The following is a 17,365-nucleotide window of genomic DNA, read 5'->3' on the forward strand; positions in this document are numbered from 1 at the left end:
TTAGGTTATAAATGTGCATCTAAGTGTTATTAATAGGCCAGGGTGAAAATTTCGGTCAAAAGGAATGGATATATTTTAATAAAAATGTTGAATTGCACATGGGCGATAAAAGTGTTTTATAAAGTTATTTACAATCCAAAATGGTCATTACTGTAAAAAAGTTACAACCCGCCAACCTAAGCGGCAAAAATAGGGTTAAACCCTACTTCCCCTGAGAAACACATTGGTCGTGGTGGTCAAGCAGCTGCATATGTACACATCGCCACCTAAACTCTCCACTCAAGGCTGTGTGTGTTTTTCTTTCCCTTTACCTGCACAACATAGCACTCGTGAACCAAGGCTCAGCAAGAAAACTTATTACTGCATCTATACAGCATAAATAAATGATTATGGGGCTTGCAACCCTAATCAGATGGTGACTGATAATAAGTCTTTTGGGGTAGATGACTAATAAGTCTATTTCCGGGGTAGAGAAAAAATAAGTCTCCCTAAATAAAAGACTAATAAGTCTCTCCCAAATTCATCTTAATTTTCAACACTCTGATGTGTCAATTCGGCACGTTGGACTAGGTCATCAATCCTATGTGATCACTAATCAAGTGTTGCGTACACAAGGATCTTTGGGCAGCTTCCCCATGGTCTCTATTAATGGATATAAATATTTTCTTCTACTTATTGATCATTTTTCTCGCTTTTCCTCACTGTATCTCTTAGAATCCAAGGATGAATGTGCTAATCTTTTTATTCAGTTTCATACTATGGTTAAAACTCATTTTATTAATGTCTCTATTCAAAAGGTCCAAACTGACCATGGTACAAAATTTCTTCCTCTTCTAAATTTATTTCTCCAACACGGGATTCATCATCAATTTTCCTGTCCATATACAGGACCACAACATGGGTCCAAACTTTGTGTATTCACTTTTTTCTTTCTAATTTGACATTTCTTTAAATAGTCGTTGTTTTGAGTGGTCCTCTTATTAATTAAGTTTATTAATGAAGAAAGAAATAATAAAAAAAAAAAAAAACTACCATGCTTGTTATAGGTTTGTTAATTGAATTTTTTTTATTTTAACGGCTTTTTATTTTTGCCCGTTAATCTTAACAGAATATTTTTATATTTAACGCTAGATTGTAAACATGACTTAAACTTAAATAAAATGAATAACTAAACAAGTTAAAATAAGATATTTTTTTAGATATTTTAAAATGATAACTATTTAAAAATAATAAAATCATATATTTTATAACTTAAATAAAATTTAATTAAATTTAAACTTAATACTATATTAAACATATAATATATAATCTTTTGTTGCCATTGTCAAATTCAAAAACTGGAAAAAAACATAAACTTAAACAAAAATAAATGAATAAATTAAAATAGGATTTTTTTTTAAATATTTTATAATAATTTAAATCATTAAATCATATTTAATTAAAAATAATAAAGACATTCATATCATTTATTTTCTTATAAATTTGTGTGATAGTTTATCTTTTATCAAGTGATTGAAGCTCTTTTTCTTCATCAAATTCACCAAAGGACATTGTGAGATACATTATAAACAAAAAATAGTTGATGCATATATACAACTGTCTACACTATGATTTTTTTTTTCTTATTTTATTTATATTATTAATTTCTTTTTAAATATTATTTTATTTTATATATATGTCAGATAACCATGTAAATCTAACGTTGTGTTTAGATTTCATATATGTAGAAATTATTAATATAAATATGTATATATACTATATAACTATAATTCATTCAATTATATATATATATATTTTAAAAACAGTAAACTTGTTTTTATTAAAATTATAGACAATGTTTATAATTTTAAAACTAAACAAACGTGCATTGCACATTGCTTCTACCTAGGATATATATATATATATATACTAGATACTAGCAACGTTTATTTATGTAACCCCATAGATAACCCAAGACCGTCACACTGTGTACTTTAAATAATGCTTAACTCGCTAAACGAGTCATTAGGTTATAAATGTGCATCTAGGTATTATTAATAGGCCAGATTGAAAATTTCGGTCTAAAAGAATGGATATATTTTAATTAAAACGTTAAATTTTACATACAATCTTGATACCCCATGTTTACTTTGACTCGGTAAACCTAGCTATACTAATTGATTAGTCACCAATGAATCAATCAACAAGTAGTTTCTACCTATAAAGTCCTCAAATGTTGATGACATGATGAAATGATCAATACATAAATGTCAATTTCCATGTGATTATCAGTTAATGCACTTTCAAAGTTCCCTAAGTACGTAAAACACGTTTCAACAACTACTTTCAAGACCTCTTACTACTCTAATAACTTATCAGCACTTAATTAAGCTGGGGCCATGTGCATACTTGTGTTATGATGAGTATGTCAAATTAAGTATTATTTTCTTTAAGAAATTAATGTCATCAAGTTGATATTTTCAATCATCTCTTAATTAATTAAGATATGAAAAAATTGTATTATGAAAATTAAGGCCAAAGACCAGGAATTATATATGTGAGGATTGCGACTTCTCTCATGCTTATTTGTTCTAAATTTTCTATTAAAAAAAATGCTCATTTTTAATAGGGAATATAACCATTTGATACTTTATATTTTATCGAAATACAATCTTGATACCCCATGTTTTTAATAATGCTCATATGGTACTCTGTAGTTTGAAATTGTATATAATAGCTACCCTGGACTCAAATGTCAACAATAAAATTTTATCAATGTGACCAAATTATCATCAATAATATGCAATTAGGCAATTAAATATGAATTTGAAACTCATATAATTGAAGACAGCTTTGTTATATTGATAAATTTAAGTCTAGGGTGCCAAATATGTATGATTTCAAATTAAAAGACAGCAAATGTGTATTATTGAAAATATAGGGTACTAAATATATATTTCGATAAAACAAAGGGTAGCAAATGAGTATTTACCAGTTTTAGTATGGAAATATATTGTATTCTTGTATTTTTAATGAAACTTTTTCTATTGTACTTCAATTGGGACTTGTGCAAAATTTTACACTTGTATTTATATACTAGATACAAGCAACGTGCAATATGCACGTTTGCTTAGTTTTATTTATAGAATTTATTAATTATTTTTATTAAATGTATATTAATATCATATAAATTTCAAATAAATATCATATTTTAATTACATAATTTATTTATTTATGTTTAAGTTTATGTTTGTTCTAGTTTTTAAATTTGGGAGTGGCAACAATAGATTATATATTATATGTTTAATGTAATATTAAATATTATACGTGGATTTTAAATTTAAGTTTCTTGCTATTTTTTTTAAAACCAATTTGTTGTTAATTGACAATAGATTATATTATATGTTTAATATGGTATTATTCTAATAAGTAAGTTTAAGTTTATTAGATTTTATTTAATTTATAAAATGTACGATTTTTTTTTTTTTTAAATAATTATCATTGTAAAATATTTCAAAAATATCTTATTTTAATTTGTTTAATTATTTATTATTTTTAAATAATTATCACTGTAAAATATCTAAAAAATATTCCATTTTAATTTGTTTAATTATTTATTATTTGTAAATAATTATCATTGTAAAATATCTCAAAAATATCTATTTTAATTTTTTAAATATTTATTTTATTTTATTTAAGTTTAAGTGTTTACAAACTACCGTTAAATATAAGAATATTCTGTTAAATACAAGAATATTTCGTTAAAGTTAAGATTAAAAAAATAAAAAACCGTTAAAATAAAAATATTTCCGTTATCTACACACTTATCATATAGAAGAGATGGTTTAATTACTAAAATATCATTATGCCTATAATAATAAATCTATAAATGTAATGAGTGGGGTGTTAAGTATGTGTTGCAAAAGAGAACAAAAAAGGAGATTAATTCATGAATAAATACAGCCAACGTATTTGCGGGGCATAAATTTATTTCTTTATTATTTAAGAATATTCTATAATAATATAATTTATTATTTCTTTTATGCTTTATTTTATTATAGTGACATATATGAAGAATTTATTATGAGAGGAAATGTAATGGAAAATTGTTATATTTTATAATAAAATCTTTGAGAGAGAGTCTATTTTATAGTTATATGTCTCTATATGATTTACATAAATTAAATTTCAAAAGCAGCAGCTTAACTCCTATAAATATAATAAATGATTTTTATTTATATATTTATTATGGTCAATCTCAACCCAAATATGTATTTTAAAATAAAAAAAAAAAAACAATGCCTGAAATGAATAAATTAATATGTAAAAGAAGAAGAAGAAACAGCCAATTTAAAATTAATTTAGTTATAAATAATCTAGGACACAAAGTCCACCTGACAACTCAAATGGGCCCTATTAATTCTAAAATATTAAAAGCAACATTAACCATATATGTGTGTGTTTTTCTTATCATTGGTAGAAAAGTTATTAAAACCCGCTATTTAATATTTTAAGGTATCTACTACTAAATGAGGTGACACTCTATGTTTAGTTAACAATACTTCATAATACTTATTAAATTGAAATGTGTGAGACTCTATATTAGATTACACCAATATATAAGAATATGACATCTTCTTGTGGTGTTGGGCATCCACATAAACTCTCAACACAGAGAGAGAGAGAGAGAGAGAAATGGGAATAATATCAAACAGCATCAAAAGAAGCCAGCTCCGGCCAGGAGAAAAGCAGACACATACTCCCACCACGGTACCAAATCATATTGTGATGTATGTTATGAATACAACAATGTTTCTTCAGTTCAATATATATTATTTTCTTACGATCTGATCATATATATATACACCATGCATGAGTGTTACTACGTATACTTATATGCATTATGTATGGAAAATATAATTGTAGGAATTTACATTGGAGAAGACAGAGTAATCCAATTCACAAGAACAAAAGAAAGCAAAATCTCAAAATTCATACTAAGAAAATCCTGTGAAAAGTGTAAGTACAACCCACGTAGGGACAAAGGAGTGGTGAAGACCTGTGTTGACTGCTTTCTAAAGAAACATAGGCTCTTTCGATGTGAATACAATGTCTCCATGATTCAGTGTCTCGTCAAAAAGTCAGGTTCATGCATCACAGATCTTCCAACACTCCTGAGAAGGTGATTCAACTCGCCACCGCAATGTATGATAAAGAAGGAAAAAAGTTTGGAGAATATCACCCTATCGAGAACAACTGTGAGTCCTTTGCTTTCTACTGCACAACAAACTATCGTAAGAGCATTCAAGGAAATGCTTTCAAAGCTCTAGTTGAGACTGTTTATCAAACGGCCACCAGTGGTGAACATGATTCTATTAGAGCCATTACTGAGTCTTTTATAAGAAATTTCTTTACGAATAAAGCCCAAAGAATCAATGATCAAGGGAAGACAGGTGAGACAAGTGAGGAGGAAGATGAAGTGGAAGATGAGGATTGAATGATCGATCTGCACCAACATTGGGCCTTGTCCAAACCCAAAAGAATTAGGATTATTTAAATATATGTATTAAGAATAAATAAGATTTTCTTTTAATCATTCAGGTGTCATTTGAATAATATCTTAAATGTTATCATCTTTTTTAATAAAAATCTATAATCAATGTTTTGTTTAATATTTGTTTAAATATGTTTATGTCATTCTTTTATTTATAATATTGTTTATTATTATTTAAAATTTTCTATAAAAATCATAAAAACTTTATAAAATAAATAATGATTTTTTAAAATTAAACTAAGTAAACATGTATTGTATGTTGCTTGCACCAGTATATGTACATTCCGAGAGATATATAGAAAGGAGGACAACAGCAATAGGTCGAGAATTTGTGAGACAGCAAATTTGCGCCATCAAAAGTACCCATATTGCGCCGGCATAGGTCAAAAACATTTCGTCGAGTCACCTTTCGTCGGCGCAATTTAGCGCTGGCAAAGGTTTCCGGTGACATTTCGTCGGCGATGTATTAACTGCGCCGACAAAGTATGTTGTACCGACGGTTTTAAATAACGCCGACAAAAGTCAACGCGCCAGCAAAAGTGCGTCGGATTATGCATTGACGGCTCTTTTTCACCGACGGTTGGACCACTTTCACCGGCAAACAATGTTGCCGATGAAAGTTGAATTGGTGGGACTTTTGTCGACGCTCTATAGAGTCCAACTTAATTGGGCGTGACTCTTGTGTTGGGCCAGTATTACTAACAATTTCAATAGTCTACCTTTTTGCAGCACTACTAGAAATATAGACTTTTACTTTAGCTTTTATGCTCAACATACGAAAAAACTAAAGTAAAAGACTTATTAAACTCTTTTACTTTGCTTTTGGATCTAGCGCTAAAAAAATAGATACTACTTCACTTTCTTAAAAAACGAAGTTAAAATTCAATGGGAAGAGGGCCACATTTGGTTGCACATGCCCACGACTTTATTTTGGAAGTAATAAGGTTGTAGAAAAAAGGTCAATCCAAACACGCCCTGTTGGTAGAAAGTTTAATTTACCGATGACTTTGCTCTGCACTTTCATAATCATTGACTTCTTAAAAAATGTGGACTTGGTACGTACTTTTATTACGTACCAAGAAAATTTATATTACTAATTAATAAGTTTGTTGACACATAAATGACCCTATAATTAATTTTATAGCTACGCAGTTTGGTCAATTTTAAGAGTGGTGTCATGTATGGTATATGGAATGAATCTACAAAGAAATTGAGATAGTGGAATGGGTCAACAAAGAAAGAAAGCACTACTATAGGACGTTTTCTGTCTATATAAGAAGATTTGCAATCGTAAAAGTAGATGATAAAGGTTTATAGTGAATGAGAAAAACAAGAGAAGAGTAACCCATTTTCCATTTATTCTTTTGGGTTTAAGAAATAATAGTCATATGCAAAGTGATCATGGGTTTATTTCCAATCGATAAGAGTTTACTTCGAGCAGGAGATCACGTTTACGGCTACAGAAACACGCACGTCTACACCCACCACGGTTAGTTTTAATTTATATATTCCTATATATAGCAGATGAATAATTTGTTAAATGCATGCTTTTTCCTTCAAAGATCGATACAAAAATAATAATAATAATTTTTGAGTGTTTATATAATGTGTAATAGTCAGAATATAGATTATTTTGTATTGGCCCGATAAAAGGTTTAACATCTATTCATGAGTAAATGATCTATTTATTCTCATCAATAAACAGGAATATATGTTGGAGATGATAGAGTGATTCATTTCACAAGCCCTGACTTCTCCAAATCACCAAACCATGTCACCAGCTGCGGAGACTGCAACTACGCTCCAACGAAGGACCGAGGAGTGGTCAAGTCCTGCCTTGACTGCTTCCTCAACGGCCACAGTCTCTATCTCTTCGACTATGGTGTCTCATCTTCGAGGTTTTTCTTCAATAGATCAGGAACATGCTCCACCGGCTCATGCATCTACTCCCCAGACGACGTCGTCCGACGCGCCGCCGATATCTTAAACTCCGACGAGGGTTTCGGCGATTACGACTTTTCTACGAGCAATTGTGAGACCTTCGCAGTGTACTGCAAGACTGGCAAACGTGTAAGCTTGCAAATCTTTTCTTGGAAAAATAAAGGAAAGACTGCGTTTGAAGATATGACTCGTCAGCCCCTTTCTGTGAAGAACACGGCTAAAACTGTGTTTAATGTGCTTGTGAAACAGAAGATTGATACGCTTCGATATGATATAAGAATGCATCAACAAGAATCTAATGGTGCAGACGAAGATCAACAAGAAAAAAAGGATGATGATGATGGTGACAAGATTCGAAGCGTACCTTTTCTACCTCTGTTCAACCCGTTACCTTGTCAGATGCCTTACATGCTCCCTCTATTTCTCATAATCTTATTAGTGTTGCCCATTTATGCAAAGATAGTTCTCATATTCTTATTAGTGTTGTCCGTTTATGCAAAGATAATCATGTCAAACATCATCACGATACTCAGAAAGTTCTTCACGGCCACCTAGTTGATGGTCTCTATCGACTGTCTCTCCCCACATCATCAACCCTTCTCTCCGTCACCGTCCAATTCTGTCTCTCCTCGACTCTTTCTCGCAAGACCTCTTTGTTGAAATATTAAACTTGATTTATTATTGTTAGTTTCTAGAATTTGCATGAATTTGGAGTTTCTAGAGTTTCCATGTATTTACTATAGTTTCTAGCTAGTGTCTTTGTGTGTATTTACTAGAAGTTGTTGGGTTTTTAGCATTCTAGAACTCCACTTTCTTAATTAGCATATGAGAATTATCTAGAATATTCTGCTAGCTAATAAATTGGACTTGGTCATTGTTCCTCTGTGATCACTAATCAAGTGTTGTGTACACATGGATCTTTGGGCAGCTTCCCCATGGTCTCTATTAATGGGTATAAATATTTTCTTCTGCTTATTGATGATTTTTCTCGCTATTCCTGGCTGTATCTCTTAAAATCTAAGGATGAATGTACTAATCTTTTTATTCAGTTTCATACTATGGTTATAACTCAATTTATTAATGTCTCTATACAAAAGGTCCAAGTAAACTACAAATTTTTTCAAAGAATTTTTTTTATTTTAACGGTTTTTTTTATTTTTGCCCGTTAATCTTAACGGAATAACCGAATATTTTTATATTTAACGGTAGATTGTAAACATGTCTTAAACTTAAATAAAATGAATAACTGAAGAAGTTAAAATAAGATATTTTTTAGATATTTTAAAATGATAACTATTTAAAAATAATAAAATCATATATTTTATAACTTAAATAAAATTTAATTAAACTTAAACTTAATACTATATTAAACATATAATATTTAATCTTTCGTTGTCAATGTCAAATTCAGAAAGCTAGAGAAAACATATACTTAAACAAAAATAAATGAATAAATTAAAATAGGATTTTTTAAAAATATTTTATGATAATTTAAATAATTAAATTGTATTTAATTAAAAATAATAAAGACATACATATTATTTTTTTCTTATAAATTTGTATGATAGTTTATTTTTTATCAAGTGATTGGAGCTCTTTTTCAACATCAAATTCACCAAAGGACATTGTGAGAATCATTAGAAACAAAAAATAGTTGATGCATATATTCCCAAAATTTTATTTTAAATATTATTTTATTCTTATATATATGTCATATAACCATGTAAATATATATCTATGTCAACGTTGTCTTTAGATTTCATATATGTAGAAATTATTGATATAAATATGTAAATATACTATAGAACTATAATTCATTCAATTATATATATATATATTTTAAAAACAGTAAATCAGTTTTTATTAAAATTATAAACAATTTTACAACTTTAAATCTAAGCAAACGTGCATTGCACGTTGCTTCTACCTAGGATATATATGTGTATATATACTAGATACAAGCAACATTTATATATGTAACGCCCTCGATAACCCAAGACCGTAACACTGTGTACTTTAAATAATGCTTAACTCGCTAAATGAGTCATTAGGTTATAAATGTGCATCTAAGTGTTATTAATAGGCCAGGGTGAAAATTTCGGTCAAAAGGAATGGATATATTTTAATAAAAATGTTGAATTGCACATGGGCGATAAAAGTGTTTTATAAAGTTATTCACAATCCAAAATGGTCATTACTGTATAAAAGTTACAACCCGCCAACCTAAGCGGCAAAAATAGGGTTAAACCCTACTTCCCCTGAGAAACACATTGGTCGTGGTGGTCAAGCAGCTGCATATGTACACATCGCCACCTAAACTCTCCACTCAAGGCTGTGTGTGTTTTTCTTTCCCTTTACCTGCACAACATAGCACTCGTGAACCAAGGCTCAGCAAGAAAACTTATTACTGCATCTATACAGCATAAATAAATGATTATGGGGCTTGCAACCCTAATCAGATGGTGACTGATAATAAGTCTATCTCTGGGGTAGAGAAAAAATAACACTACAACAAAATAGAGGTTTTATGACTTTAATTGGGAGACATTGGAAGTCTACAATGTCTCCCACTTAGTGAGACGTTGTTGCTAGGGTCATTGTAGGTATATATCCCACGTCTCCCATTGGGAGACGTGCCTCACTTCCCACTGGGAGAGGTGGAAAGTCAAACGTTGACTTTCCACCTCTCCCATTGGGAGACGTGGGAAGTGACTCACCTCTCCCAATGGGAGACGTGGGAAGTCCCTAGGAGACATCCCACGTCTCCCATTGGGAGAGGTGAGTCATTTCCCACGTCTCCCAATGGGAGAGGTGGAAAGTCAACATTTGACTTTCCACCTCTCCCATTGGGAAACGTGGGAAGTCTCCCACCTCTCCCAATGGGAGACATTGAAAGTCTCCCACATTTAAAAAAAATAAATTAAATAAATTTATAATTAATATTATTTTAATTTGATTTAATAATTAATTAAATTGAAATAATATTAATTTAAATTGAAATTATTTTAATTTAAATTGAAATTATTTTAATCTAAATTGAAATTAATTTAATAATTAATTAAATTGAAATAATATTAATTTAAATTGAAATTATTTTAATCTAAATTTAAATTAATTAAATTGAAATAATATTAATTTAAATTGAAATAAAAAAATATATTTGTTAGATATATACAAGAAATACAATATTTGTTAGAAATATTCAAAATGAACAAATATTGCATTGTGTATGAAGAAAGAGTTAAAAAATTAAAAAAAAACCTATCAACGAGGTCGGTAACTTTGGATTATCGGCAACATATATGTCGCCCATTCTTGTCGCAACTCATCAATTTGTGCCTCTGTATATGATGTGCTTGTTAGCTGCAAGAAATATAAAGTAAAATATATTAATTAATTATTTGATTACATTTATAGTTTCAAAAATAATTTGTAAATTTTAATTAATAATACCGTTCTCAAGTAATGCCTGGGACTTGCATGTTCAATCAAGTAATGCCCGTTCTCAACTAATCGTTTATTATCCTAAATAATATCGGGCAGCATTTCCCCTATAATAGTGATCTAACCATCTGCATGTGAATAACAAAACAAACAATTCAAACAACATACAATAAGTTTCTTCCTTATAGAATGCCTATATAAAATTAATTGTTTATTATCCTAGATAAAATCGGGCAGCATTTCCCCTATAATAGTGACCTAACCATCTACATGTGAATAGCAAAACAAACAATTCAAACAACATACAATAAGTTTCTTCCTTATAGCTCCGCAGCACACAGTCAAATTTCTCAGAACCTACTTCACTAATACACACAAGTTCTCAACCTTCCGTTATCACCGCAGCACACAATTTTAATCTCAGAACCTACTTCACTATGGATGAATATTTAAGATATTCAAACTCTTCTAACATTTGTTTAATAATATTAAAAGTAGAAGTAAGAGAATATATATTTACCTCTTGCAATTAATAATTCAAAAGCTAGCAAAATTACTTCAAGTAGTAATCGAATTCGCTATTAAATTCACAAACCAATATAAATAAATTAATAAATAATAAATAAAATATCACTAAATATCTAGCAATATATAACTTATTATTATAATTTTAGAAACTTAATTACCTCAAATGTGTGATTGATAGATATAGAAGTTTTGATGCAAAGTACTCTCTAAAATCTCACCACCAAAATCACAACCTACGAAATTAAATTAATTAATATGTTAAACATTACTAAACAAATATCACTAAATTCCTAATAAGTAATTGATTGGTAAACAAATAAAAAAAAACTCCAATGAGCCACTAATTATAACCTAAACAAAAAATCAATAAAAAATTTCATAACCTAAAATCTCAATAATCAACAAAAACATAAATTTTTGCATATATTTATATTTTTTAAATTATTTAATAAATTTATTTTAACATAATAACTATATATATAACAAAATAGTTAGAATTTAAAAAAAAAAAAAGTTTAAATATACATACAAAAATATATCTAACGAAATAAATAATGATAAAAATTAAAAAAAATCATGAACATATATATTATAATGAAATATATACAATGTGATAGGTTAAATTAAAAAAAAACTATGAAATCTTAAATCTATAAAAAAACCTCCATAGAAAAACAAATAAATCTAACAATGTATAGAAAAAAATGCATAAAAATGTAAAATTAACACAAAATCATGTATATTACTCATCCTAATGCTAAGCCTATGATTTTTTATCAAAATAATTAACTAAAATTCATAAAAATTAAAAAAAACTAACCTTGAAAACCCTAAAATCGCAACCCCTTTCGTGCTCTCTGTTTGGTGTGCTCTCTCTGTTTGGTGTTATGAGGAAGAAGAAGACCCAAAATTCATTAAATGGCCAGGGGGACATCCAACGTCTCCCACTGGGAGACGTGGGACACGTGGCACGTCTCCCACTGGGAGACATTGAATGTATAGAGGGGTACATCCAACGTCTCCCATTGGGAGACGTGCCACGTGTCCCACGTCTCCCAGTGGGAGACGTTGGATGTACCCCTCTATACATTCAATGTCTCCCAGTGGGAGACGTGCCACGTGTCCCACGTCTCCCAGTGGGAGACATTAGATGTCCCCCTGGCCACTTCTCAACCTATTTCCAACGTCTTCCACCATTTTTAATGTCTTCCAATTGTAGTCATTAATAAAAACTTTCAATGTCTTACACCATTAGACATTTAAAACCCCTGATAAGTTTTAATGTCTTACACCAATGGTGTAAGACATTGTAGGGAGTCATTGTATGTCAAATTTGTTGTAGTGTAAGTCTCCCTAAATAAAAGACTAATAAGTCTCTCCCAAATTCATCTTAATTTTCAACACTCTCATGTGTCAATTCGGCACGTTGGACTAGGTCATCAATCCTATGTGATCACTAATCAAGTGTTGCGTACACAAGGATCTTTGGGCAGCTTCCCCATGGTCTCTATTAATGGATATAAATATTTTCTTCTACTTATTGATCATTTTTCTCGCTTTTCCTCACTGTATCTCTTAGAATCCAAGGATGAATGTGCTAATCTTTTTATTCAGTTTCATACTATGGTTAAAACTCATTTTATTAATGTCTCTATTCAAAAGGTCCAAACTGACCATGGTACAAAATTTCTTCCTCTTCTAAATTTATTTCTCCAACACGGGATTCATCATCAATTTTCCTGTCCATATACAGGACCACAACATGGGTCCAAACTTTGTGTATTCACTTTTTTCTTTCTAATTTGACATTTCTTTAAATAGTCGTTGTTTTGAGTGGTCCTCTTATTAATTAAGTTTATTAATGAAGAAAGAAATAATAATAAAAAAAAAAACTACCATGCTTGTTATAGGTTTGTTAATTGAATTTTTTTTATTTTAACGGCTTTTTATTTTTGCCCGTTAATCTTAACAGAATATTTTTATATTTAACGCTAGATTGTAAACATGACTTAAACTTAAATAAAATGAATAACTAAACAAGTTAAAATAAGATATTTTTTAGATATTTTAAAATGATAACTATTTAAAAATAATAAAATCATATATTTTATAACTTAAATAAAATTTAATTAAATTTAAACTTAATACTATATTAAACATATAATATATAATCTTTTGTTGCCATTGTCAAATTCAAAAACTGGAAAAAAAACATAAACTTAAACAAAAATAAATGAATAAATTAAAATAGGATTTTTTTTTAAATATTTTATAATAATTTAAATCATTAAATCATATTTAATTAAAAATAATAAAGACATTCATATCATTTATTTTCTTATAAATTTGTGTGATAGTTTATCTTTTATCAAGTGATTGAAGCTCTTTTTCTTCATCAAATTCACCAAAGGACATTGTGAGATACATTATAAACAAAAAATAGTTGATGCATATATACAACTGTCTACACTATGATTTTTTTTTTCTTATTTTATTTATATTATTAATTTCTTTTTAAATATTATTTTATTTTATATATATGTCAGATAACCATGTAAATCTAACGTTGTGTTTAGATTTCATATATGTAGAAATTATTAATATAAATATGTATATATACTATATAACTATAATTCATTCAATTATATATATATATATATTTTAAAAACAGTAAACTTGTTTTTATTAAAATTATAGACAATGTTTATAATTTTAAAACTAAACAAACGTGCATTGCACATTGCTTCTACCTAGGATATATATATATATACTAGATACTAGCAACGTTTATTTATGTAACCCCATAGATAACCCAAGACCGTCACACTGTGTACTTTAAATAATGCTTAACTCGCTAAACGAGTCATTAGGTTATAAATGTGCATCTAGGTATTATTAATAGGCCAGATTGAAAATTTCGGTCTAAAAGAATGGATATATTTTAATTAAAACGTTAAATTTTACATACAATCTTGATACCCCATGTTTACTTTGACTCGGTAAACCTAGCTATACTAATTGATTAGTCACCAATGAATCAATCAACAAGTAGTTTCTACCTATAAAGTCCTCAAATGTTGATGACATGATGAAATGATCAATACATAAATGTCAATTTCCATGTGATTATCAGTTAATGCACTTTCAAAGTTCCCTAAGTACGTAAAACACGTTTCAACAACTACTTTCAAGACCTCTTACTACTCTAATAACTTATCAGCACTTAATTAAGCTGGGGCCATGTGCATACTTGTGTTATGATGAGTATGTCAAATTAAGTATTATTTTCTTTAAGAAATTAATGTCATCAAGTTGATATTTTCAATCATCTCTTAATTAATTAAGATATGAAAAAATTGTATTATGAAAATTAAGGCCAAAGACCAGGAATTATATATGTGAGGATTGCGACTTCTCTCATGCTTATTTGTTCTAAATTTTCTATTAAAAAAAATGCTCATTTTTAATAGGGAATATAACCATTTGATACTTTATATTTTATCGAAATACAATCTTGATACCCCATGTTTTTAATAATGCTCATATGGTACTCTGTAGTTTGAAATTGTATATAATAGCTACCCTGGACTCAAATGTCAACAATAAAATTTTATCAATGTGACCAAATTATCATCAATAATATGCAATTAGGCAATTAAATATGAATTTGAAACTCATATAATTGAAGACAGCTTTGTTATATTGATAAATTTAAGTCTAGGGTGCCAAATATGTATGATTTCAAATTAAAAGACAGCAAATGTGTATTATTGAAAATATAGGGTACTAAATATATATTTCGATAAAACAAAGGGTAGCAAATGAGTATTTACCAGTTTTAGTATGGAAATATATTGTATTCTTGTATTTTTAATGAAACTTTTTCTATTGTACTTCAATTGGGACTTGTGCAAAATTTTACACTTGTATTTATATACTAGATACAAGCAACGTGCAATATGCACGTTTGCTTAGTTTTATTTATAGAATTTATTAATTATTTTTATTAAATGTATATTAATATCATATAAATTTCAAATAAATATCATATTTTAATTACATAATTTATTTATTTATGTTTAAGTTTATGTTTGTTCTAGTTTTTAAATTTGGGAGTGGCAACAATAGATTATATATTATATGTTTAATGTAATATTAAATATTATACGTGGATTTTAAATTTAAGTTTCTTGCTATTTTTTTTAAAACCAATTTGTTGTTAATTGACAATAGATTATATTATATGTTTAATATGGTATTATTCTAATAAGTAAGTTTAAGTTTATTAGATTTTATTTAATTTATAAAATGTACGATTTTTTTTTTTTTTAAATAATTATCATTGTAAAATATTTCAAAAATATCTTATTTTAATTTGTTTAATTATTTATTATTTTTAAATAATTATCACTGTAAAATATCTAAAAAATATTCCATTTTAATTTGTTTAATTATTTATTATTTGTAAATAATTATCATTGTAAAATATCTCAAAAATATCTATTTTAATTTTTTAAATATTTATTTTATTTTATTTAAGTTTAAGTGTTTACAAACTACCGTTAAATATAAGAATATTCTGTTAAATACAAGAATATTTCGTTAAAGTTAAGATTAAAAAAATAAAAAACCGTTAAAATAAAAATATTTCCGTTATCTACACACTTATCATATAGAAGAGATGGTTTAATTACTAAAATATCATTATGCCTATAATAATAAATCTATAAATGTAATGAGTGGGGTGTTAAGTATGTGTTGCAAAAGAGAACAAAAAAGGAGATTAATTCATGAATAAATACAGCCAACGTATTTGCGGGGCATAAATTTATTTCTTTATTATTTAAGAATATTCTATAATAATATAATTTATTATTTCTTTTATGCTTTATTTTATTATAGTGACATATATGAAGAATTTATTATGAGAGGAAATGTAATGGAAAATTGTTATATTTTATAATAAAATCTTTGAGAGAGAGTCTATTTTATAGTTATATGTCTCTATATGATTTACATAAATTAAATTTCAAAAGCAGCAGCTTAACTCCTATAAATATAATAAATGATTTTTATTTATATATTTATTATGGTCAATCTCAACCCAAATATGTATTTTAAAATAAAAAAAAAAAAAACAATGCCTGAAATGAATAAATTAATATGTAAAAGAAGAAGAAGAAACAGCCAATTTAAAATTAATTTAGTTATAAATAATCTAGGACACAAAGTCCACCTGACAACTCAAATGGGCCCTATTAATTCTAAAATATTAAAAGCAACATTAACCATATATGTGTGTGTTTTTCTTATCATTGGTAGAAAAGTTATTAAAACCCGCTATTTAATATTTTAAGGTATCTACTACTAAATGAGGTGACACTCTATGTTTAGTTAACAATACTTCATAATACTTATTAAATTGAAATGTGTGAGACTCTATATTAGATTACACCAATATATAAGAATATGACATCTTCTTGTGGTGTTGGGCATCCACATAAACTCTCAACACAGAGAGAGAGAGAGAGAGAGAGAAATGGGAATAATATCAAACAGCATCAAAAGAAGCCAGCTCCGGCCAGGAGAAAAGCAGACACATACTCCCACCACGGTACCAAATCATATTGTGATGTATGTTATGAATACAACAATGTTTCTTCAGTTCAATATATATTATTTTCTTACGATCTGATCATATATATATACACCATGCATGAGTGTTACTACGTATACTTATATGCATTATGTATGGAAAATATAATTGTAGGAATTTACATTGGAGAAGACAGAGTAATCCAATTCACAAGAACAAAAGAAAGCAAAATCTCAAAATTCATACTAAGAAAATCCTGTGAAAAGTGTAAGTACAACCCACGTAGGGACAAAGGAGTGGTGAAGACCTGTGTTGACTGCTTT

General features: G+C 28.2%; 1 protein-coding gene and 1 long non-coding RNA gene across 2 annotated transcripts; one reads left to right on the forward strand and one right to left on the reverse strand.

Annotated features, from left to right (window-relative positions):
* Nucleotides 1–6,772: 6,772 nt before the first annotated feature.
* On the forward strand, nucleotides 6,773–8,449 carry LOC133811170 (uncharacterized). Its single transcript, XM_062246149.1, has 2 exons — nucleotides 6,773–7,022; nucleotides 7,239–8,449. Exons 1-2 carry the CDS (start codon nucleotides 6,935–6,937, stop codon nucleotides 8,027–8,029), a joined length of 879 nt encoding a protein of 292 aa, XP_062102133.1. The 5' UTR covers nucleotides 6,773–6,934; the 3' UTR covers nucleotides 8,030–8,449.
* Nucleotides 8,450–11,130: 2,681 nt separating this feature from the next.
* On the reverse strand, nucleotides 11,131–12,399 carry LOC133811173 (uncharacterized). Its single transcript, XR_009882771.1, has 3 exons — nucleotides 12,267–12,399; nucleotides 11,605–11,679; nucleotides 11,131–11,184 (listed from the first exon to the last, which is right to left on the reverse strand). It is a non-coding gene; the product is annotated as an uncharacterized LOC133811173 (long non-coding RNA).
* Nucleotides 12,400–17,365: the final 4,966 nt, after the last annotated feature.

The sequence above is a fragment of the Humulus lupulus genome, unplaced genomic scaffold (genome assembly GCF_963169125.1).
Source record: "Humulus lupulus unplaced genomic scaffold, drHumLupu1.1 SCAFFOLD_127, whole genome shotgun sequence".
Classification (NCBI taxonomy): Eukaryota; Viridiplantae; Streptophyta; class Magnoliopsida; order Rosales; family Cannabaceae; genus Humulus; species Humulus lupulus.

Coding starts and splice junctions, on each gene's coding strand:
- LOC133811170 (XM_062246149.1), top strand. CDS start 6,935: ATGGGTTTATTTCCAATCGATAAGAGTTTACTTCGAGCAGGAGATCAC. Junction 7,023..7,238: donor GCACGTCTACACCCACCACG/GTTAGTTTTAAT, acceptor ATCAATAAACAG/GAATATATGTTGGAGATGAT.